The sequence below is a fragment of the Anser cygnoides genome, chromosome 9, assembly GCF_040182565.1.
Source record: "Anser cygnoides isolate HZ-2024a breed goose chromosome 9, Taihu_goose_T2T_genome, whole genome shotgun sequence".
Taxonomy (NCBI): domain Eukaryota; kingdom Metazoa; phylum Chordata; class Aves; order Anseriformes; family Anatidae; genus Anser; species Anser cygnoides.
In genome coordinates this window covers 26,301,946-26,326,205 of record NC_089881.1, presented here as the reverse complement: position 1 = coordinate 26,326,205, position 24,260 = coordinate 26,301,946, and the positions used below count along the sequence as shown (strand labels likewise).

General features: G+C 53.4%; 1 protein-coding gene across 2 annotated transcripts; it reads left to right on the top strand.

Moving 5' to 3' along the window:
- The first annotated feature begins 7,657 nt into the window (after nt 1-7,657).
- On the top strand, nt 7,658-11,375 carry P2RY1 (purinergic receptor P2Y1). Of its 2 annotated transcripts, none has more exons than XM_067002359.1 (2): nt 7,658-7,875; nt 8,460-11,375. In XM_067002359.1, exon 2 carries the CDS (start codon nt 8,528-8,530, stop codon nt 9,617-9,619), a length of 1,092 nt encoding a protein of 363 aa, XP_066858460.1. In that variant the 5' UTR covers nt 7,658-7,875; nt 8,460-8,527; the 3' UTR covers nt 9,620-11,375. The 2 variants fall into 2 exon arrangements, with proteins under 2 accessions (XP_066858460.1, XP_066858459.1); XM_067002358.1 differs by having other exon boundaries at nt 7,659-7,879.
- Nucleotides 11,376-24,260: the final 12,885 nt, after the last annotated feature.

Here is a 24,260-nt window from a genome sequence, read left to right as displayed (position 1 = left end):
AGTGCTCCAGCTTTTGTAGCTTAATCCGAAGCTGTGGCTTCAGCGACTGTACATGAAATTAGAAATGGCCTTAGTAATGATTGCCAGGGAATTCATCACCAGCAAGCCCTGAGTTTCTGTGATTCTGTGGTTCTGAGTTGGTATTTCTTTTTCCTGATGCGCAGGAGGGGCAGGCTGAGCCCTTCCAGGCCATTAGAGGCGACTGCGACCCACACAGCTGGGGACAAAGGAGCCGGGTGGCCGTGTCGGAGGAGCAGCGCTCGGAGAAGGAGGCTGCAGCGGCTGCGAGAGGTGGAGAATGGCAGGATAACGAGAACGGCAACAATAGCTGGAGGAGGGATGAAAGAGGGCTTGCCAGCCGAGGCGTCGGAGCAGATTTACTGCTCAGGGTGCTCCGGTCCTGATCAGCTTCAAACCTGTCACGAGAGAGTCCAAAAAGAGAGACTTCTAACACTTAGTTTGAACTCCTGACACTTCTTTGTCATTACCATGCTTTCACATATTCCCAAAATAAAATGAAATAGCATTTCATTTTAATGGCATCAAGAAGGCTAAAAATGCCCGAATTCCATGATGCAGCAGCACTGAGCCGAATAATTTAGTTTCCATTTCCATGACTGCTATTTTTGAGGCCCTTCCTTCCCCAGGTTAAGCCCTTTGGACAAGAGCATGAGGGGTGCAGGAAGGAGCCTGCAGGGGGCCCCGCTCCCGGGGGAGCCTCCCTATCTCTAGATCGACTAATTTAGAACTGATCAGGAAAGAAAACGTGGGCACAAAATAAAAAAAAAGCTGGTGGATGAAAGCTCAGAAGGGCTTCATTGCCTAATTTTCACACCAGCAGCAAGAGTTCACCTGCGCTTCTTTTAAATTGCTGTTGTTGCTCCCTCCAATCCATAGACAATGCACTAGATTTTCACCAACCATATTATTATTAGTCTCTGATTTTTCAGTCTTAGCTTTTACAAAATTCTTCCAGATCAGCTTCAAAATCTTCTTTCCGGTGTTTCATACCCAGTGGGAAAGTTTGGCATCTGAAAATTTCTTCTGATTTTAGTACTCCTATAATTTTAATGTTGATAAAAATTATTTTAATCAAATAAATGACCTGATCCAAATACCATATAGAAATGTCAAGAAACAATTTTGCCTACATTTAAATGGGTTTATAAGGAAATACTAAAAGGGAAACTTGACTGAAAATCCAATATTATCATATTTTCTAACATCTGCTAAACATTAGCAGATGATGTTTACCATTGCCTTGATTTGCCAGCGACGCAATTACAGGTATTTGCTAAATAATGTTTGCCTCCCTCTGTTCCGGAGCTGGTACCGGTGCCTTGTTGTACCCTTAACACACACGCACCTCCGGCAGGCAGAGCAGAGCTGAAAGTTGCTCGGGGGTAAGAGGTGAGGACGTGCAAAAGCTAGCTCCGGACAACCAGAGCCAGTTCTCGCAGCACAGCCAGGGTGGGAGGTGCAGGGGCTCGGCTGCACGGGGAAATTCGGTCCCGCTGCAGCAGCAGCATGGCTGCGGGGGTGCACGGCGCTCTGGGGGAGCCAGCGGAGCCGAGCAGGGCTGGAAGGAGGCAGCAGGCGCCCAAGGGACCCTGCTGCCCCCCCGGGCTGCCCCTGCAGCGGGGACACCCGCCCTCGTGCCCCACCGGGACACGCTCGCAGGGCGCTTCGTGCAGCACCTCAGAGCGAGTGCCACGTTCATTCCCCTCGGCACGTGAGGTAGCAAGTGCTTAATTCAAATACTTAATTTTGTGATCTTCACTGTTTCCTGCCTGTTTGTCTTACGGCCATTTGAGAAAACTGCGTAATGCGAGTGTTTACGCACTATTAAACCTCAGTAGAATTGTCTCTCTTGGCTGGTAGCTGAACAAAAGATCTTTTCTATTGAGAATAGTAATTTCAATTTAAAATGGCAATATAGGAAGCAGACAAGATGCTCCCTGCTGTAATTAGAACAAGTTCTCCAGCACACTTTGTTATCTTTAGACTCCGGAAGTGTAGCAGTTCAACTAGGACTAATAAGTCACTTCCACTAACTCTATTTATTGCCGGGCTGGAATCGCAGGGGTATCGCAGCAGCAGTGCTGAACGGAAACTATTTGCATTTTCTGAAATACAGAAGGCACTCCAGCGCGGCAGTTTAGTTGTTTTTTTTGTTTATAATATTAAGAAGGTTTAGTTGGCTTATAACGTTACTAAAGGCGATGAGGGAGAAGAAAAGACGTATAATTCATCTGTGTGGGAATATATGAAAGTCATATTGGGTGTCTGTTGGGCCTTATGATAAAGCACTCTGATTTCTCTTGCTTTCCTTTCATGTCGTACCCATTATTGATTATAAAATTCTGATCTATAGATCACAGGATTATAATCTATCTATAATCTAATCATAAATATGATATTATAATCCTTCATGCTCAACACTGTGTCATTCTGTCTTCCAAAGTTCACCCACTGTTGGGACTCTGCAGCTCCTTGGGGCTTACGTTCTGCTGTGTGCATCTCTCGCTAATTAGCCCGTGAACAGCTTTTGTTTTCAAGACAGCAAAATGTCAGTTCAGATATTAAAAATGCACACAGGCGCACACTCCTCTCGCTGGGGCGGGGGAGAGGAGCTTCCGAGCCTGAGCAGCACGCGCTGGAGTGCATCTCCTCCAGGACCCTGCGACCGCAGGATTTTGTCACCCCCTGGGTAGGGGACCGAGCCCCCGAGAGCAGCAGTAAGGACCGCGACTTCTGATCCACAGGGACAGCAAGCACGGAGGGCAGAGCAGCAGCGAAGCAGAGATGTTGGCAAAAGCACCAGCTGAGCTTCGGGAACGGCTTCTGCTGGCAGTTTCTGTGAGCGGGGCGGCAGCTCAGCTAAGGCTCGCTTTCAGCCAGCAGTGCATGTCATATCTGCAGCAGACATGCCTGAAAATCCTTATCAGCTCTTGAACTGCCATTTCCCAGGTTTCCTTTCCAAGGAAGGGCACACAAAGGCAGCCGAGGCTTGCAGAGGTGAGCAGGGCCCGTGGCCGTGCCAGGGCTCGGCTGGGGCCGCAGCAGTGCGGGGTCGGGGTCTGTGCCGCCCGCTGCCCCTGCCCCAGCTTCTCAGGGCACCTCGCTCGTGTGCTGCGTCCGGCTGGCTGCTGCCCTGCTCTGCTCAGGGGGAGCTGGGGCTGGAACCGCACCGGAGCACAGAAACCCACTGTGTCAGCCCTCCAGGGGTGGGAAAGGGAGCGCTAGGCACCTCTTGTGGGAGATCTTACAAGCCTCTCTGAAGTGAGCCTGCAAAATCCGTGACTCCAGAAATAATTAGGGTTTGAAGGACTTCAGAGATGCACACACACGGCGTTTTCAGACAGGCGCCTGGCCCACGTTGCCCGGTGTGAAGGAGCGTGCTGCGGTGGGCCAGGAGAGGCGCCGGGCTGCCCACAGCACGCGGGTCCCGCTGGTGGTGCTATGCCAGGGCACGGAGGGACAGCCGCCACCCGCAGCGGGCACAGCCTGCTTCGCCGTGCTCCTGCTGCGCCGCGCTCACCCTGCGCTCACCGCACGCGGTGTGCACGGGCAGGGCTCCACTTCAGCGCCTGCTGCCATGGTCAGAACTGCTTTTGTCTTCAGTGCCACAGGCATGTCTGTCCCGTACACCACTTCCTTGTCAGCCTCCAGCCTTCTGCCTCAGTTGCTAATGGCCACAAGTTCCTGTAGGAGGGCAGCAGGAATTGCTCACACTCAGCACAAAAGCAACTTTCCCCATACCTATCTGCTCACCCCCAAATTTTCCAAATACATTCACTCACAAGTTCAGGCCACACCTGGGCATTTTCAGCGTGCGAAGCTAGAGCTGGCAGGAAACAAGAGATGGTGTAAATAGCCATTGCTAACAGTCTGTTTTCTATGTGTTTTAAAGTATTTTTAGATAGACAAGGATGAGCTTCCCTTTTTTTGTACAAAGACGCATTTGCCTGAATCCTTTAAGCCAAAATTTCCCAAGCTCTCAGCTGTGTGCGGGCGGCCGCTCAGAAGTACAGCAGGTAAGGGGAGCCATTAACACGGAGACAAAAAATACCAACTGGCAAGCACGTCACGCACCCAGGCGGTATGTAGGGCCAGGGACGGCTCAGCCTTCGGGCAGCGCCTGCCGTGGCTGCGGGGCACACACCGCGCGTGGGGCTGCCCCCAGGCAAAGCCGCCCCCGGTGGCTGCCCCCTCAGGACTGCATTTGGCACCCGCAGCCCGGGCACCACTCGGCCCCTGCCGAGGCAGCGAGGGGGGGCTGCATCCCCAGAGGGTCTCAGGGATGGTGGGGGCTTCCTCCTCGGGCAGGGTGAGCGGGCGCTGGCAGCCCCCCGGTGCCTGTCCTCACCCGCCCCGCTCGAGGGGACGTACCTGTGTGTATCCGCACGCACGTTTACCTCCGCCGCAAGAAGGCATTGCAGTGATCTTTTATGGATCTCAGTCTGAGGCTGGTTCGGGTCCATTTTTCTTACTGGCACACCGAAATATCGAAATCTGTGCCTAAGTTTTGCTAACCAAAACCAACAGGTAGCAACAGCTGGATTTTTGTCCAGCCCGTTCCCTTCGCACACCCACACACTGCTATAGTTCAGCATTAATTGGGCTGACTGGGAATTTCCATTTGCTCGCTAGCATGCTTTCTTCTCTCGTTAGGGATACATCATCCCTTTGAGTTAAATCAGCTGTTAAAAGAACAAAACATTCAGTTTAATGGAAATCAGTGGTATAAAATCCTAGATTTTGCAGAAAGTGCGTTAAGAGGCAAAGCTGGAATGAATTCAGCTTCAGCTATACCAGCTAGAAACCTATTCAGCTACAAAAGCATATGCTGGAGTTATGGAGGAAAAGGTGCTAATGTAACATGTTTTATGGTTGTGCTCCAAAATAAGAACAGATTAGTGATACAAGCAGGAAGACGCTAATTTGCTGGCTGCAGATGAAGTCATGTAACAGTATGGCTGCTGAAAAATATGCCTTTTTCTTTACTCATTTAAGAGCTTGGACCTTTAACTGTTGAAGCACTGCAGTCAGGATGTGCACACTTACACCAGTACGTGAGATTTCCACTCCCAGCACTGCCAGGCTCTGAAGGGAGGTGCCGAGACGGGGGCTGGGGATGAAGCAGGAGGGACAGCGGCTGCCCAGGGCAGCGGCAGTGTCCTCGGCAGTGCCCGCCCTCCAGACAAGCAGCTGAAAAATGAGGGGGCGCTCAAGAAAACGTGAGAGGGATGAGGCCAGTATCTTGGAAAATCCTGCCCTGGCATAGAAAAGACACTGCGGATTCTCAGACCAGATTGTAAATGTGAGCTTGGAGTCTTCAGTAATGGATGAACTGAGCTGTAGCCGAGTGGTGTGAAGCATCACGACTGGTGGAGATTCCCTTTGACCTTCAGGTTATTTATATTTTATATTCTTCCTTAACATGCCTACCAGTCCTACAAGAACATCACACCAGCGGAGGTGCCACCTCTCTGCACAGCCGTGACTTCGTGCTGGAGCTGGAAACCTGGCGTCGGTGTAACCGCTGCCCTGGGTGCCCGGGCAGACCGGGACACGCGAGCACACCCTGCTGCCTGCTCCTGATCACCCCCACGCTGGTGACTTCGTGGTTCTCAGGGTCTCGTGTGAATGAACCACGGCCCTTTTCACAGCTCTGCTCACAAGCCTCATCCAAGAGAAGACTGAGAAGTGCTTGGATCATGTCTCTAAGCACCCCACAAGAACAAATGCTGGGCTCCTTGGGGCACACCAGCACGGACACAGGGGCTGGGGGTGCAGCGGGCAGGCACCAGCAGCTGCCCCCGCCCCGGTTAGCATCGGGCAGCGCTCCGGCACTGACCTCTCGGCTCCGCCGCTTGGCTTTCCGGCGCTGCTCAGCTCACAGCAGCAAGCAGGCTGCAGATCGTGGTGCGTGTTTACTGATGCTATCAGTGCTGCTTCAGCATGACTCAAAATGTTCTCAAGACAGAATTCGAGAGCTGCCAAAAGAAGTGAGGCGTTAGCAATGGGCCTAACAAAATCGCTAATGAAATAACAATTGCAAAGCGAAAGATAAACTGAAGGACCTCTTGTGCGCTAACAGCATTGCTTTGTTTGTTCATTTTATTTTTTTTACACGATAATCCAGGTCCTTTATTCAAATAAACGCTGGTTTTGGCCATGCAGCTGATTCTCCGGGGAGCAAGATGATGTTTTTATAAACGAGCACTGTGGGCTTGGTACTGTTATACTGTGCTCCTCGCATGTCTGCTCTGTGGGCTGGGCGCTTTCTCTTGCGGCAATGCTGTGGCTGAGGAGTAATTTTTGTTAGCACTTTAAAATCCTAGAGGGCACCACTGAACAGTTTAGCAAACTGGACTTTTTTTTTTTTACAATCCATGCTTTACAGGTGCTGCTGTCCTTGTCTCAGTCCCTCACTGGCTTTCCTTTCTCTTCATATTCAATTGTATTAAAATTAAAACGCATCTTCACAGTAAATGTGCAGCTAGCGGATGAGTACAAAAAGGAAAAAATGAATATACAGGAAGAAAAGGCCTTACTATTACAAAATCTAAGAAGTTGCTTCAAAGCCGTAGTCTGCGTAACTTGGCCCCCAGTAAATGCCAAGTTGGCGACTCCATCTGCAGCCACTTGCATATTCCGACAGGGGCACAATGCGCAGCTGATTTCCCAATTAAGCTCTCTCGACAAAGTAGTTTTATAATTCAGGCAGACTCAAAAGTTTGAGACAGGAATGCATATTCATGAGGCACTAACAGCCCTCCGTCTAAGGCGCAGCTTTCAGCTGAGCGCAGGCACCGGCTCCAGGCGCCGCTCGCCGCCCGCCGGCGGAGGGCTGCAGCCGGCAGGTTGCCACCGGCCGGGCCCCCCCCGCCCGGGGGGGCTCCAAGGAGCCGCTGCCCCCCGCAGCAGCGAGCACCGGGGGCTCGGCGGGGCCGGGCCCACCCGCGATCGTGTCCCGCGTGGGTGGGCGGCGGGAGGCGTGCGGGGGGGGGGGGGTGTCTGTCTGCCCCGGGGGGGGTTTGTCTGCCCCGGGGGGGGTCTGTCTGCCCGGGGGGGTCTGTCTGCCCCGGGGGGGGCTGTCTGCCCCGGGGAGGGGTCTGTCTGCCCCGGGGAGGGGGCTGTCTGCCCCGGGGAGGGGTCTGTCTGCCCCGGGGAGGGGTCTGTCTGCCCGGGGGGGTCTGTCTGCCCCGGGGGGGGCTGTCTGCCCCGGGGAGGGGGCTGTCTGCCCGGGGGGGGGCTGTCTGCCCCGGGGGGGGTTTGTCTGCCCCGGGGGGGGTCTGTCTGCCCCGGGGAGGGGGCTGTCTGCCCCGGGGAGGGGGCTGTCTGCCCGGGGGGGGGCTGTCCGCCCCGGGGAGGGGGCTGTCTGCCCCGGGGAGGGGGCTGTCTGCCCGGGGGGGGTCTGTCTGCCCCGGGGAGGGGGCTGTCTGCCCCGGGGGGGGGGCTGTCTGCCCGGGGGGGGGCTGTCCGCCCCGGGGGGGTCTGTCTGCCCGAGGGGAGGGTCCCCGGGCGGCCCCGGCCCCGGCAGGGCGAGGGCGGGGAGCGGCCCCCAGCGCCGCCCGGCTGCGGGCGAGGGCGGTGCGGGGGGCGGGCGGCGCGCCCCTGGGCAGAGCCGGCGCCGGGAGCCGGCCCCCCCCGGCCCCCGCCCGCCCCCGCCCGCGGCCGGCGCGGAGCCTCCCGCGGCACCGGGGCCGCGGCCGCGCTCCCCGCGGCGGCGCCACGCAGGGGCCGTCCCGCGGCACCCGGCCGCCCGCCAGCAGCCCCGGCAGCCCCGGCCCCGCCACGGGACCGGCCCGGCCATGGCAGCCGCGGGCGGGACGCCGCGCCCCGGCCGAGAGCGGAGCCGAGCGGGAGGCAGGTGGGGGCGCGGGGGGAGCCGCGGGGGGCGGCGGGGGGCGAGGGCGGCGGCTGCCCGGGGGCTGCGGGGGGGAGCGGAGCGGGGCGGAGGAGCGCGGGCGGAGCGGCGGTGCCCCCGTCCCCCGGTGGCCCCCGGCGGCCCCCACCGCGGCACCGCCGCCCGGAGCTGCGCCGCGTCCCGGGGCAGCCGCCGCCGCGCTGCGGAGCTCGCTCTGCGCGTCCCGTCCCGTCCCGTCCCGTCCAGCCCCGCCGTGCCGTGCCGAGCCCATCCGAGCCGTGCCGAGCCGTGCTGTGCCGTGCCGAGCCCATCCGAGCCGAGCCGAGCCGTGCCGAGCCGAGCCGTGCCGTGCCGAGCCCATCCGAGCCGAGCCGTGCCGAGCCCATCCGAGCCGAGCCGTGCCGAGCCCATCCGAGCCGAGCCGTGCCGTGGCCGCGGCGGGCAGGGGGCGCCCCCCGGGAGGGGCGCGGAGCCCAGCGCCCAGCCGCACGCGGGGGCTCCGGCACCGGGAGCGCCGGGAAGGCGGCCCGGCAGCCCGTGCACCCCGTCAGGCTCCCTTTGCGCTTGTGTCGCTGTCTTTCAGATGCGCCGCTGGCCCTGTAGAGACTTTGCTGCTTCACCTCAGGCTTATGTGACCCTGCTGGAAAGATCATGACCGAAGCCCTCATCTCTGCTGCTTTGAATGGAACTGAACCCAACCTGTTGTCTGGCAGCGGCTGGTCGGCGGGAAATGCCACCACCAAGTGCTCCCTGACCAAAACCGGCTTCCAGTTCTACTACCTGCCCACCGTCTACATTCTAGTCTTTATCACTGGATTTTTGGGAAACAGCGTGGCGATCTGGATGTTTGTCTTCCACATGAGGCCTTGGAGCGGCATCTCGGTTTACATGTTCAACCTGGCGTTGGCCGACTTCTTGTATGTCTTGACGCTGCCCGCCCTCATCTTCTACTACTTCAATAAAACCGACTGGATCTTCGGGGATATCATGTGCAAACTGCAGAGGTTCATTTTCCACGTGAACCTCTATGGCAGTATTTTGTTTCTAACATGCATCAGCGTGCACAGGTACACGGGTGTCGTGCACCCGCTGAAGTCGCTGGGGAGGCTGAAGAAGAAGAACGCCGTTTACATCAGCAGCCTGGTCTGGGTCATCGTGGTGGCTGTGATTTCGCCGATACTCTTCTACTCGGGAACGGGGATAAGGAGAAATAAAACCATTACGTGCTACGACACCACGACCGATGATTACCTGAGAAGTTACTTCATTTACAGCATGTGCACCACGGTGTTTATGTTCTGCATCCCGTTCATAGTGATTCTTGGCTGTTACGGACTAATTGTGAAAGCTTTGATTTACAAAGATTTGGACAACTCTCCTCTTAGGAGGAAGTCGATTTACCTGGTTATTATTGTGTTGACAGTCTTTGCTGTGTCGTATCTTCCCTTCCACGTGATGAAGACCTTAAATCTAAGAGCCAGAGTGGATTTTCAGACTCCACAAATGTGTGCCTTCAACGATAAGGTGTATGCCACTTACCAAGTGACGAGGGGTCTGGCCAGCCTCAACAGCTGCGTAGACCCCATTCTTTATTTCCTGGCAGGTGACACCTTTCGAAGGCGGCTTTCCAGGGCAACCAGGAAATCTTCCAGAAGAAGTGAACACAATGTGCAGTCCAAAAGTGAGGAAATGACTCTCAATATTTTATCAGAGTATAAGCAGAATGGAGATACGAGTTTGTGAATTAATGCAAAAGATTTGGGAACGGTTTGCAAAAATCCTCCACTTTGACAGAGTAGGGCACGATAGTGCTGCAAGTGTGCGAGGAAAATTTATCAGTCTCTCAAACTCATTTTAGATAAAGCCTCTTTTTCTGATCTTAGAAAAAACTTAAAAAAGTGGAAGAACTTTAATCTTAATGGAGAATAACATGTCAAAATTCAGCTTTCCTTCTCCTTACAACGTTCTCGTTTCTTTCTGACTTGTGTCAGATAAAGTAAAATGAAGTAAATCCCCTAAAGGAAGAAAGCAATCAAAGTGCTTCTGTTTCAATGACTTAGTCTCCCACATTCAAAGCGATCTTCATTAGCCTCCCTTTAAAAATAGGAAATAAAAGTAAGAAAGAGCAGTATCTTCTCTTCTGATGCTCAGTCCACATACCGAGCCTCGGTGCTGCCCTTTCACTCGCTTGCCATTGTAAACAAGTGTGTAAATCAAGGTCCTGGTGCGGCTGTCACACCTTTACGGTTTCATTATTTCTTCATCTACTTCTAGTGTTGATAATTATTTGGTAGTTTGGTAACGTTTATGATTCAGTCTTCGAATGCCAGCGTGTTACAAAAGATAGGCTTACCGACGTGTGTGCATGATTATGCTTTCAGTTCACGGCGGCCGCTCGTGGCAGACGCGGAACCCGCAGCAGACCGCCGCGCGGGCGGATGGGTGGCTCTGGGAGCTGGTGCGGGCACCTGCCTCGCACCCACGGGCAGCGGTGTGCTTCGTGAGCTGCTGCTGGTGCACGGGTGGGCGCGGAGGGGCCGGCGGCCTGATCCTGCCTGGCGGGGGCCATGCGCTGCAGCCCCCGCCCTTGGCCACCGATGGTGGCGGTCGTCCTGCAGGTCTTTACGGGTAGAGCGCCGGGAACGCGTCTGCTGAGACTGGCTGTGCCTTGTAGAGGAGTGGAACTACGTTATCTGAGTTACCTGCGTTTTCTTTTGGTGCAAGAGTATTTCTGTTCCTGGCAATCTTTACAGAGAACATGAAAGTTGTTTCCCAAGAATATAACTATAAAAAACGATATATATATATGGTTCATATTATATATATGTATAAATAATTGGGAAGGAATTAATTTTTTGGTATTGTGACAAATTACTGTATTAACAAGATGTTGCAATATACTACAGACTAAATCCACCCGTTTATTGTATATCTTCTCCAAATGTGGAATAGGTCATCTAAAATTAGTCAAGCTGAAATGTTGTGTAATACAAGAGATAGTGATCAGAGCACAGATGAAACCTTACATGGGCAGTCATTCATTTCTCATATTTTTAAGAAATGTGTTTGAAAATATTGTGTGTTAAAAGCAGTATGAAGGCATGCTTTAAATGATAAATTTAGTGTACAAAATTAAGTTCTGTGTAATCCTAGGGGTGATTTAAGCAGATCCTCATTCCTCCAGTCTTCATAGTAAGAGTAAAATATTTATATTTTGCTTACTAATTTTCAGTGGTTGGTAACAAACAGGAGTAGCCCTCGTTACTTTTTGACATCGTTGTAAAGCAGCTTCTGTTCAGACATACAGCTTCTTAATCTGCAAAATCCCTATTTATTGAACTTATTTATTAGAAAACTAAATGTAAAGTATGTAAAGTGTGGTTCTCCGTGTTCATATTCAGAATTGGGCATTAATGGAAAATTTAACAGCATGTTTAAATCATTGTAATACTGTGTCTTCTAACAGAACATCTTTATAATAAACTCAATTCCACGCTGACTATTCACTCTTGATATATAACCTAGAGATAAATTAAACTACTAATATATAGCCTAGAGATAAATTAAACTACTGCTTAGGAAGCATAGCTTCTTGAAGCAATGTTAAGATCCCATTTAGCACTGTAAGATGAAAAACGGAGAGAGTGAAAAAATCCCAACCAAGGGTCAATTGCTAATTAATCCCTACTGACAAAACACTGTAGAATAGCACAGCCTATTTATATCACCAGAGAATGAGACTGATTCAGAATAAATGACTTCTTCTATTATGTGATTATTTGAGACTTCATTCAGCCGAGGCACGTCTTGTTTAGAATGGCAGATGAATTAAGCAGAGGGAGCACATTAAAATATGATATGCTCTGGATCTGCTTCTCTAGGTTTAGAATTGTATTCATGTCCCAGAGTTTGGTAGTCTATTTCTCTTTTTCCTTTCACTTAGGAAATGAAATGTTCCACCAAGTCTTGTCCGAAAAAAGATCCTAAACGCAGAAATGCAGCAGAACAAAAGCCTTGCACCCAGGTTGGTCCTTCTGTAGTTACTCACTGTCTTTTTGCAGTATGCCTCTCTAATAGGGCAAAGTTGGCTGGCTGTTACGCTGCGTATAATTCAATTGCAACCAAATTGTACAAGCCCAGGTATCCTGGGTTTGGCATGCTGCAGGAGAAACCCACCTGTCTGCACAGACAGCCTGCTAGGGAAAATCCCCCCCGAGCTGCAAACGGCTGTACCTTCCCCGCAAACCTGGGTCTTGAGCTCCTGGGGTGGATTTTGTGTGCTCATCCTGTAGAAGCTGTAAGATCTCTCTGCTTCATCTTGCCTCACTGAAGAGAGCTCAGCAATTGGCCTGGTGTGGTTACCCGGTTCGTTGCTGAGGTCTGTGCTGATATTTTATTTAACAGAGACCCTTTTTACTGCTGAGCAGCAAGGGCAGGCAGCTTCCCGCAGCATCTTCACCTCACAGAGGTGTATGGGAGCCTCCCACCGACCCCAAGAATGATCATTAAACACAGTTTACACACACAGTTAATTTTCCTTCTTTTAGGTCCCGTGACCTGCAGAGCTAACCCCTCAAACCGCATCCTACTCCCGTGCAGCTCCCAGACGCACGCACACCGAGGTGTCGCAGCCAGCACTGAGACCAGCTGGAACTTGAGGCTGGTCCTCACAATCTCATGTAGCTCCTGCTATTTTTTTTTAAAGCACTGCTGTTTTTGATGTAGGGTAGTCAGAGCCACTGCAAAATCACACCCAATTCGTATCTCCTCCCGCCTGGCTGCTTGTTACCTGCAGAATCGCGTGCGTCGGGCTGTCCCAGCGGCGGGGAGGCTGCTCAGGCACAGGGGACACCGCTGGGACAAAAACCAAGGCAGTGTGCTGGCTGCAGCCATTGGCTCCGGGGGATCTTGGCAAATCTGACATTAAATATTTCCCTTTTGGTACTTATCCTTACTACAGTAGTGAAAAACAATCAGTCCATGGACATCCGTTTGGTTATTTGTGATGGGTATCATCGAAGCAGCCTTTCCCTAAGCTGCTTTGCTGAACTTCCTTTCTGACCTATCTGATGTGCAAAGACTATGTAATCTCAATTACAGCCTGTGGGCTTTGGCTGGCATTGTTAATTAATTAGCAATGATGACAACGGGCTGTGTAAGTGGGAGCCAGATTCAGCTCATCAACTCACTACAAGACCACCTAAAAGCTCCACCTTCCCTCATTGTGCTGCATCAGCCTTTGACTAGCAAATGCAATCAAACATTTTGTGATCTCATGATCATGTCTTTAATCTATTTTTCCTGTGTCAATTTAGGAATCTTTTAATAAATACAAATCATTCACTGAAGATGCCAAAAGAAGTTTGAGGTAAATAGTTATTTACGAGCTTAAGACTTACCAAAGCATTCTACCATGATCCACGCAGAAACAAATCGTTATTCATTGATTATATTTTGCTTCCTACAGCTCATGGGGTTAATTTTTTTCTCATTTCTGCCCATTAACGCCCACATATTGTAATCTTTAATACAAAATGAAATCAGTATGAAACCTACACATGATCTGCTGTCAGTTCAGAGATTTTCATAACAGAACATCTAGGATTTGAAAGTCCCTTCCAACTGAACTATTCTATTCTATTCTATTCTATTCTATTCTATTCTATTCTATTCTATTCTATTCTATTCTATTCTATTCTATTCTATTCTATTCTATTCTATTCTATTCTATTCTATTCTATTCTATTCTAATTTTTTTGCTTGTTTTGAATCCACTTCATATGATACAAAGTAAACTAAATCATAACGAAATCGTGATCAAGAGTATCTTAACTGCCCCAGCTTTGCGCAGAGGGCACTAAATGCCCTGCCAAGCTGCCTCCCGGCCCGGCCTGTCCCGTGGTGCTGTGGCACGGAGCGATGAGAATCTGGGGGACAACTGCGGCTGCTTAAGGAGGGGATTCCACAGGCACCAGACCGCAGGCTTCCTGTTTATGAAGATTTGTTTTCACAGTGTCAGCCCACAGAATAAACCCTCGGTCACACTGTGTGAGCCCAGCAGAAGGGGTCATTCCAGGCTTTCCTGTGCCTGGCATCCCGCTCCCCTCCTTCCCGGCGCGCAGGGACAGGGCAGGGGGCTGCGAGGCCGAGGGTCCCCTCGCAGAGGTCTGCCCGCCGGAGCGGCCAGCTCCTCGCATGCCCCGCAGTTGCAGGGCTGAGTCCGGAGCAGGCTGAGCACAACTCGCTTGTCTTGCGAGCTCCAGTCCCTCCAGAGCCCGGGAAGGATGCATTATGCAAAGCGTCTGCTTTTCCCACTGTCAAAGGAGGAAAGCCCTACCTGACCAGCAAGGTCTGTAACAGTTAAACAGGCTGGCCCCAGGGGTGGCAGGAGGCAGCAAACCCTGCTATTCGCCTCGCCGGGATGTCTTTTTCCCTGTTACTATTTTTTGTCTCCAGATCAGGCCAGAGCAAAGATTAATAGAGCGATACGTCCTAAAACAGATATTGCTTATTCCTGTGATAAGTCTATGCACTTGTACTTGTTGGGTAGCCTTGTGAAGATTTTGAAGGAAGCTTCAGGCTGAAATTCTTTCTATTTGAATATGAAAAAGGTTTTCAGAGTTCCTGAGCAGCCGCCTGACGACCGCCAGTAGCATCTATGGGAAGCACAGCACCTACGGGTGCCCACTGCTCACCAACAGTGCGCGTACCAAGCTCACTGTCACACAGCGCTTGTGTCCCTCCTGGGCACAGCCGCCTTTGTACAGGAGGGACTCGTGGAAACACAGCAAATTGCCCAGACTGACCCAATTAACCGGCAGCTGAGGCAGAACAAGGGCCGTGGGAGAGGCCGCCACAGTCCCCCCGGCGCAGGCCGGGTCTTGTGGGCGCCGGGGCTGCAGAGGCGAAGCTGCGGGAGGCGATTCTGGGCCTGGGGCAGCTGGCGGAGACCTGCGCTGAAAGGCCTTAGCTTCAAAAGGTAGAGCTGCTTAAACAGCGCTGTGTCACCCCACTTAAACTTGTGTTACTTCTGACTTCAAGTCCTTGGAACATAATCAGAATCTACTACTGAATATTATTTCTGGAGTCTAATTGTATTGGCACAATAATTGCAAATACTTTGGAGCCATACAACTTGTGAATTAAGGCCACTACGTATTTTGTGACTATGAATTACAGCGTGTTTCAAGGATATATGTGAAAATGTTTATTTTTCTCTCGTAGTGTGATTTCTATATTGTTAAGTTCAATTTTTGTGTAAATATTAGTGAAAATTGACTTTGCAATATCTGCAGAGACGGTGTTACTTGGTATTTCAGCTTCTCAGGTTATGTAACTGCTTTAATTAAACAGTAGTAAAAAAAATCCCCTTATTTGTATGTAATTTTAATGAATAAGAAGGTTTTGGTTTTTAATCAAGCACAGGTTTGTTTGCACGTACATTTGGTGTTAGGCATGGCTTTTGAAGTTGTAACTATTTTTAGTGACAGCAGAGCTGCAGCCGCAGAGTTACTGGCACTGTACCTAGCAACCTTCGCTGGAACAGGCACCAATAAAATTCTGAAACACTTTTCCTGCCTTTTGTGTTATTGCGGTTAATTCACATTTCTAGGTGATTCTTCAGACAGCGATACGTGCTTAAAAATAGATAACAAAAGGCTTACAAAATGCGCACATTTCAAGACCCCGCGAGGAAGTAGCGTGGCCAAGTGAAGAGCCCTCGGGTAGGCCGCGGGGTGCTGAGCTCCGTGGGCGCCCTCCCTCGCGGTGGGACAGGGGCACCGAGCGCGGCTCTGCCCGAGGCCTGGGGCTGCCTCCCGTCCCCGCCAGGCCCCGCCGTCATTTCCAGTCTGGCCGGGGCGAAACCAGTTCCAGCGCCCTGTCCCTGCCCTCCCCGCCCTCCTGTTCCCTGCTCTCCCTGCCCGCTCCCTCTCGGCCTCGGGTATTCGTTCCTCCGGTACTGTCCGTGCCTGCAGCCTTCCCCTGGCAGGCGGTAGCACATCACCTACCCCGCACAGATAAAGAGCTGCATCTGTCTTTGCGGAGACTTTTCTTTCTCTTTGGCACTGGTTGCAGCATGCTGATTTTGTTGCAGGAAAGAAGGAGGGACTGCTCCTTTCCAAATGGCTTAACATTTAAAAATGATTGAAATGTTTAACCTCCTTTTTTATCCATACCTAGTCTGATAGTACAGGGTCAGAGGTGGGGGCCCCCCGGTGCCAGCCCTGCTGGGGGCAGGGGCACTGCACCCGCTGCTGGGGCCGTGCCGCAGGGACGGGGATCCACGGCCTCTGTGGGGTGCTGGTGTTGGACCACCCTCACTGTAAAAAAAACATTTTCTTGTGTTTCCCTGGTATTTCCAGTGCTTGCAGGAATTGGCAAGGTCCCCCCGTGCCCGATGCTCTCCAGGCCGGGCAGCCCCAGCGCTCAGCCCCCACCGTGCCAGATGCCCCCGTCCCGGCAGCGGCCCTGTGGCCCCACGCTGTGCTCGCTCCGTGTGCCCGTGTCTGTGCCGTACCGGGAGCCCAGTGCTCAGGGTGCCTGGGGGAACCCCGCTGGGACCCCTGTCCGGCCCCGGTCCTGCCCCACACTCCCAGCCCCAACCCCCAGCACGGCTGTGGGTCTGAGCGTGAATGACACGGCATGGCCCAGTGCTGGCGAGGCTGAAGCTAGCGCGGCTGCTGGCAGGGATATAAATCCCCGAGGCTTTGCAGGATGCTGTGGCAGCTGAGTGTGGGTGTTGCAAATGCCAGCAGTGCCTTGACATAAGGCACTGGGAGGACGGCGGGGTGCTGGGGGTGTTCGTAGGCACAGGGTGGGGTTGCACGTCCACACAGGGCTCCTGCAGCAGTCACCCACCTCGAGCACCGACCGGTTCACACCTCTCTTTGTGAGGCACCATTACGGCCCTCCTGGTCCCCCAGGAAACATTTCAAATCGGTCCTACCCCTGCCTCCCTTTCAGGCATGTCAGTTTGTGGTCCTGCAGAGCAGAACCTGAGCAGCAGCAGAAGAAACTGCAGGGAGAGGCCGGGTGCACAGGGAAGTTTGCTGAAAATCGGAATTTCTGGTGCCTGTAAAAAATGTCAACATTGTGAAAACAACTTTATGCTGTAGTTAAACTTCCCAGCCCTGCAGCCGCAGGTGGAACCTCGCTCACGTGGTCTCTCCTTCTGGCCGCCAGCTGGGAGAAGCTTTGGGGTTATACGCAGCTTGGTACCAAGTATTATGCTAGTATTATTTTTAATTTCATAATTAAAGAGCACTTTTAAGAAACCATGCAAAGTTAACTCTTTGTAGGCAACTTGCATGGTAGAATTTTAGTATCCTAGGTATAAGTTCCAGAGAAATACGGTTATACAAGGAAAATAGGTTAACGTAGCATTGTAGAGGAGAGATGATTTATGTCTGATGTCACTGGCCGTTTATTATGGGAGATTCATTGAACGACACCGCCATTACAAGAGGCTGCTGATACTTCTTTAAAGCCTCCAAATTGCCATCCCAGGAAAACCTGGTGTCAGCACTGCTGTGGTGGCCAGAAATAACCCAGTGCTGGGCCAGCCCCTCCTGCACCAACAGCGAGCGGGCCGCAGACGTGTCCCTGCACGGCTCTGGGGCGCTGCTGGAGCCAGCGGGGTGGGAGCCGGGGAGCCCAGACTTCATTTCTGCCCCTTAAAGGCTTTGCCCGGCATCGTCCTGTGCATGGCGAGGTGTCTGTGGGGGGCCTGCCCCCTGTGCGGGTGGGCACTGCTTGTGGTGCTGCAGACACCCAATTTGGGTCACTCACCGCACAGGGAAATGTTTTTCTGCTCTGAGAAAGCTTCGCCACGACTGAGAAACCCCTCCTGGAACAGCATGGCCTTCAAAAACATGAATTGAATCAAAGTGAAGTAATGCAGATTTTATCACAGCCTACGGACACACCAGTACATCCCACGTAACCAGCAACAGCACTAAGTGGTGTGACTTTGTTCCTGCTCCAGAAGAGGTGCAGACCAGTGACCCTGCCTTAGTGCTGCAGAGCACACGCAGCACGGCATGGGAAGCACACACAACTTTGGCAGAAAACGTGACACCAGCACTGGCAGTCCATGAAAGCCCAGCAAAAATAATAAACCACTTTGCTATAGGGAGGAAACGCATGTCAGTTTACAAAGCTGAAAAGGAATGACAAACCACCAAACCCTTGGGGCACTGCTTGTACGGGCTCCCCAGACGCCGGTGCCTGGAGGTGCCGCAGGAGGCGGCGGGGCCGGTCGGAGCCCGCTGCGAGGGCCTGGGCTGTGCCGGCAAGAGGCAGGGACCACGGCTGCGCTGGGTGTGCAGTCGGGTAATTATTTCCTCCCAGCAACCCCTCGTTGCCTGTATTCTGTTCTATTAATCCCGTCACTGGAACGCATACCTCCACGGAGCTGCTTGGGGCAGCAGCATGAGCTGCTAAAGGGCATGACTGTCCCCATTCCCAGCCCTGTCCCCGTTCCTGTTCCCAGCCCTGTCCCCAGCCCATCCCCAGCGCCTTTCCCACTCCATCCCACCCCGAGTGCCGGCCCCGTGCAGGGCTGAGAGCAGCGCCTGGGACACAGGGCAGGATGGGCTTTGCCTCCTCCTGTCCCACTCCCTGGCACGTCTGGGGCAGGGGCTGCACCGGGCCCAGGTGAGGAAGTGCTGCGGGTGTGCAAATAAAACACGAAAAATGGACTGGAAGGGTTTCTGTAGCAATTACCTTTGTGGCAACAACAGCCAGGCCAGATAAAAGCAGCATGGCCAGGCTCTGCCTGCACTTCCTTCTGGGCTGCAGCTTTCATCCGCCCCAGAAATGTGTTGGGACACGTTTGGCACAAGCGGAGAAGTAAGTTGTTGTTTAACATTCTGTGTATCGCTGAGCTGTGGCACTGATGCTTCCTGCAAAAAATATCTGCAAGCGCGGCAAAGCTGTTTGATATTACAGGCCTTATTTAAACCAGCATTTAGATAGTAAAAACAGTCTCATTTCCCTCCATCCACACATACTGGCTGCCCATTAACATTCTTTCTCATGCTCTTGCACGAAGACTAATTTTGGCAAGAGACGCTCTTGCCCTAGATTTTTCAAAGACTGCTTGTTTTAAAACAAAGTCGTCCGGGGAAGGGCGAGAGCTGGGGAGGGGCTGCGCCCCTGCCCTGCCCGCCCCGGCCCCCCCGTGGCCCCAGCACCGTGACCCCCGCGGGCACGGCGAGAGCCCGGGCCTCAGCCAGGGAGGGAGCCGGGGCCAGGCGGGAGTTTCTGCTCGGAGCAGTGGGAAAAAGGATTCAAAGGCTGCCGTTGACATTTACATGCTAAAAATAAAGCTCCCAGTGTTGAACGCTTTCAAAAAAAATTATGCCAATATTCATATATTACTTAAGGGACTCAATTCAGAGTAGAAGCTCCAGTTTCATAAGCCTGCTCTTGCTACTGTCAGAAAATCACCAAAATGGTCTTTTACTTCTCAGGTTGTTTCCTTTAGGCACTGGGCAAAATGTCACTGACAGCGAGAACCGAGCACAGGGAAAATCAGAGGAAGAGCGACCTGCGGGTGACCGGTGCAGCAACACGGAAAGAGGTGTAACGAGACCCAGGGAGGCACATCAACAGCTAAACCCTCACTTCAAGCAGATGGGAAAGACTGACTTGAGTGTTTGGATGGGATTCAATGAAAATGTTCTCTAGCCTTCCCTTTCTGCATGGGGAATAAATCTGCAAAGAAAAACATTTCTCTCTGCTGTTTGCTGGCAGGACTGGCATTATACCCGTGATATCTAGCACTGCTGCGGCCAGCTTCCTATGTGTTTGTTGAGAAGTACCCTGAAAAGTTTCTCTGACTGGCTGTAGGCACATCAGCCGGCTTCTCGAAGCTAACAGACGTGGATGCCATTTAACCGCCGTTCCCCAGGTAGCTGCTGTGTCATCAGCTGCCTTCGGTGCACGCACACAGGGAAGCAGACTGGCATGTTCGGGTGGCAGGGCCCTGTACAGGACGGCTCCACGAGGGACATTCGCCTACCAAGCCCTTGGTTGTCCTCTCCATGTGCTGAGGGGCGGCCGGCGAGGAGCTCCGCCGCCTGCACAGCCCCAGCCCCGCGCCCCCCCAGCTGGGCTGGCCGGGGGCTCTGCTGGTTTAGGCTCTCCTGCAGCTGATCCCGGAGGGATGACTCAGCCCTAAGTATAGTTATCTGCACCCGAAATAGAGCCGAGCCATGGCGCAGATCCCCAGCTGGTGCTGTGCGTGTCGGCCCTGCGACTGCTCGTAAATCAGCGAGCTGGAGGTGCAGAGCAGGGCCGGGCACCGGCGGGCACAGGTGGCCACTCGCTGTGGGGCTGGGTCCGCCAAAACCACCGGTGGGCCGGGGTCTGGAAGCGAAACTGCAAGATGAACTCTGCTTCCCTGCCAGGGTGCCACGGCTACTTCACGTTTTTATAGAAACAAAAGCTCTCGGTTGCTGCTCTTTTTAATCAGTTAATACTAACCAGAGAGCTTATGAATAGGATCAGTTTACACTGGATCTAAAAATATAGCCCCAACTACATCCAGGCACACACATATATATCTGTGTGTATAAATATGTGCGTGTGCGTATACACAAGTTCTGAGAGCCAATGGTGATTTATGCTCTTTTTCCACTTTGACTGACCCATTAGAAATTGCTTATTGCAATACGAGCCTCACAGGGCGAGAAGTTTTACACCTTTCACCTCTGTTCCTCGCAGTGCCATTTGAAAGGTGCTGCAGACATTCACTGACACTGCCTGTGTGGATGCAGAGCGGGTGCCTGGGACCCCGAGCCCAGCCCCAGCATCCCGGAGGGACAGGATGGGGCAGCCGTGCCCCTCGGCTGAGCCCCATCACAGGCACCATGGCAGCGAGAGGCTGTGCTCCGAGGGCTCTGATTTGCCTCCCAGCCTGAGTTGTTTAAAACATCAAGCAATATTTTGCCTCCCAGAATAAGATAAGCCAATTAATTTTTGACAGGGTTTACCCTAGCAAACACCAGAAATCAATTTGCACGTTGTGAAATGCTCCTGAAACCTTTCAGGGGAACAAAGCTCCCGGGGTGTGTGGAGGGGAGCTGGATGTGCTCTTGTGCTCTCCTTCCGTGTGGCTTTGTTACGCCTAATGACAGAGATTGAATGAAAACCTGAGGCTTAATTACTGCACAGTGACTAACCTGGCTGTCATCGCTACCTGTAATCAAGTGCCCGAAGTAAGGCCGGGAGTCTCGGCGGCTCCTGGGACACGCAGCTGGGCGGCGAGGCAGGAGCGGAGCCGCGGCCCCGTGCCGCAGGGCTGGGTCTGGCACCACCTCCACCAGTGGCAGAGCTGGTGGGAGTGGGTGGGATGCGATGGGACAGGGACCCGGCGGGGTGCAGCCCCCAGCAACGGGGTGCACACAGCACCCACGGGAAAATCACTCGAGAGGCAGCAGCTGGATGGCTGTATCCAAAAATAAGACAGCAAATTAATTTCACCATGGCAAAGTGCAGTGAATTTCAAATTTTCTGTGTTCTTTTTCTGTTTTCTGCGATACCCTGATCCCACTTGATGCTGTCAAAGCAGCCACTCCTCGCTTTTCTCACCCAAGGCCTCTCGAGCCGGGCACTTTGCACCTGAGCATCTCGGGGTATGGGGCTGGGGCCCCCAGAAACCCTGCCTGGAACCTGGCATGGGGCTGGTGCTCCTCGAGGGGCCTTCGCTCTCCCTTCCCAGGAAGCTTTCAGGGGTATAAATATGCACATGAGATCACTCAAAGTGAGTGAGTCACATTTCAGTGTCATCTAATTATTAGTTTTATTATATGATATTTGCCAGCTCATATTGTAAACAGAGCTACTTTATATAACATATGGAGAAGCGTGTCAGGCTGCCAGTGGTTTTCAAAATCTCTGCTTTGAAAGTGATTTGAGTGTGATGCCTGTTTTCATAGACTCCAAACCTGCAAAGTTGTTAACATGTCTTATCCCACGAATTTGAGTGGTAATGCAAATGCAGTAGTCACAAAACCTTCTGAACTACCAGCCTGTGTGCGAAGGAAATAATTTCCCAGGTGCCTAATTCCTTTGCTAGCATTGATGCCATGGCTGTGACTTAAAGAAATGTCGGCAGCAGCAAAAGAAAAATGCAACGGGTCCCTGTGCCACTCTTCACTGTTAGACAGTAAGAACACGTCAGGGCTGGCGCCGCTTCCCTTCCCATTATTTGCTTTGGATCTGTCAGATTGCAAGCTGCAGGCTGATCCTCAGGTCGGCTGCTCTCCTTACAGGCTACAGTTTGTCAGTGACGGAATTCAGTGTAAGATAGCAGGTGCAACCTCGAAATACGCAGTTCTAGATGCGGAGCCAGGGAGGGTCACGGCTGCAGCACCAGGCGGTGGAGCAAAGCCATCGAGGATGGGGCTTCGGGGACAGGGGCCCCTGCCTTGCCCCACACACACTGACACAGACACGGGAAGCAGCCCGGGTTTCTAGCCAGGCAGAGCAGTGGCACTGTGGTTCTGCTTGGAGAAAGGACGTCAGCCGCGGGGCTGGCAGGTGAACAAAGCGGCCCAGCAGCCGGCCACTGTGGAACTCCCAGTGCTCACGAACCTGTTTGCCATCGATTGGTGCCATGGGGGCACAGAGCACAGCCACCCCTGTGGGACTTGGTGGTGGTGGCACCCCAGGGACACGCTCGTTTAATGAAAGCAGGCTGCGTGGCTGGAGAGCCTGGGGCACCGGCACCGCCAGGCTTGCGGCCCTCGCAGGCGACTGCGCTTGCCAAGTGCTGCCAGTTAGCGCTGCCAGTCAGCGCTGCTTTATCCGTACCCCGCGGAGAATAAAGCAGCCTTGTCCCAGGGCAGCACTGTGCGTGGGAAGCAGCTTGGGCCCCTTTCGCACCCGTGCCAGCAGAGGCTGGCCAGCCGGGGCTGTCTTTCCTCTGGGCCCCAGGACGCACAGATGGCACCACCAGGCCAGCGGGGCCAGCCCGCGGCTGCGACAGCACCGACGGCAGCACAGCACGCCGCTCGCCCCCGTGTCTTGGCACCGGGCACAAGAGATGGGTCCATGGCGGGGCATGGGGTCACACAGCCTTCAGCCCTGTCCCTTCCCAGGCGTGCCCCTCTGCCAGACCCCAGGGCCAGGGGCGCGAGTGGTGGTGGCCCCCTTGCCACAGAGATCTGCAGCGTGTGGCTGGAGAGTGTCCCTGCTGCCGCAGCTGCACACGTGGACCTAGCACAGCACCCACAGCATGCACAGCGTGCGCAGCACCCAGTGTGCAGCACCCACAGCATGCACAGCGTGCACAGCACCTGCAGCGTGCAGCACCCACAGTGTGCACAGCGTGCACAACACCTGCAGCGTGCAGCACCCACAGCGTGCACAGCACCCGCAGCGTGCAGCACCCACAGTGTGCACAGCATGCACAGCACCCACAGCATCAGCTTCGCAGCTTTGATTTCCCCTCAGGCTCCTGGGCTATTTTGAAATAAAAGCAGTTTTGCTTCAGCCCAGTGAAAGTCAGTGCTGTAATTAATTAACCACCAGACAAGTTTGGAGGATGGAGACAAGTGGCACACGCTCCAAACGAGCTGCTCTCAAGCTTTTCCCAGTCACTTGGTGTCTCGTGGCTTGCAGAGATGTGTGCTATTGCTTCAGCTTTGTTTTGACTGATTGTGAGAGGGAAGAGAGCTCTGGAGGCTGCTGAGGTTTGGTTGATGTCACTTTAGGAGCCCTCACTGCTTTCATTTGTAACCGAGAAGCGGTGCTTCATTAACCATCCACAGCGCATCCAGCAGAACAAGAGGTGGGTGCCCTGGCCCCGGCACGGCCGCGGCTCCAGCGCTGCCATCCCGCAGGGCCCTGCGCTGGCTGCTCCCTGCTTGCCCTGAGACACCCTGAGTGCTCCTCCAGTTCGCAGGCAGCTGCGGGAGACGGAGCAGGGGGAGGCGCTGAGGACGAGGTGTGAGCACTGCCCCACACGCACCCCCTGCCCCGTTGATGTGTGCAGACGTGTTCCCAGCCGGCAGCGTGTTACCAAGGCTGCCTTCCCTTCCCTGGTGCACCACCAGTCCCGTCTGGCTTAAAGCACTGGAGAACATTTCAGAGATGGGTTTAAAGGATCTTTTGCGGCTACTGCCTGCCGCAGGGCGTTTTGTTAGCAATGCCCATCAGCCCTGTAGGAGGCTCCCATGCGCGTGCCCTCGATTGTCCTAAAATCGCAGGCGGTGTGTTCGTCACCTCTGGCTTCCAGATCCATTCAGTTACCTGCACGCAGCAGCTGCTGAAGTGCCCTTTGAATGGACACCAGTTCCTCCCCTCTGCTGTTCTCTCACAGACCGCCTGGGCTCCCTCCTTGCTGCCCCTGCCATGTCCCCACCCTGGCCGCTCC

Excerpts from the sequence above, each read along its gene's own strand:
- P2RY1 (XM_067002359.1), top strand. The coding sequence starts at position 8,528 with ATGACCGAAGCCCTCATCTCTGCTGCTTTGAATGGAACTGAACCCAAC.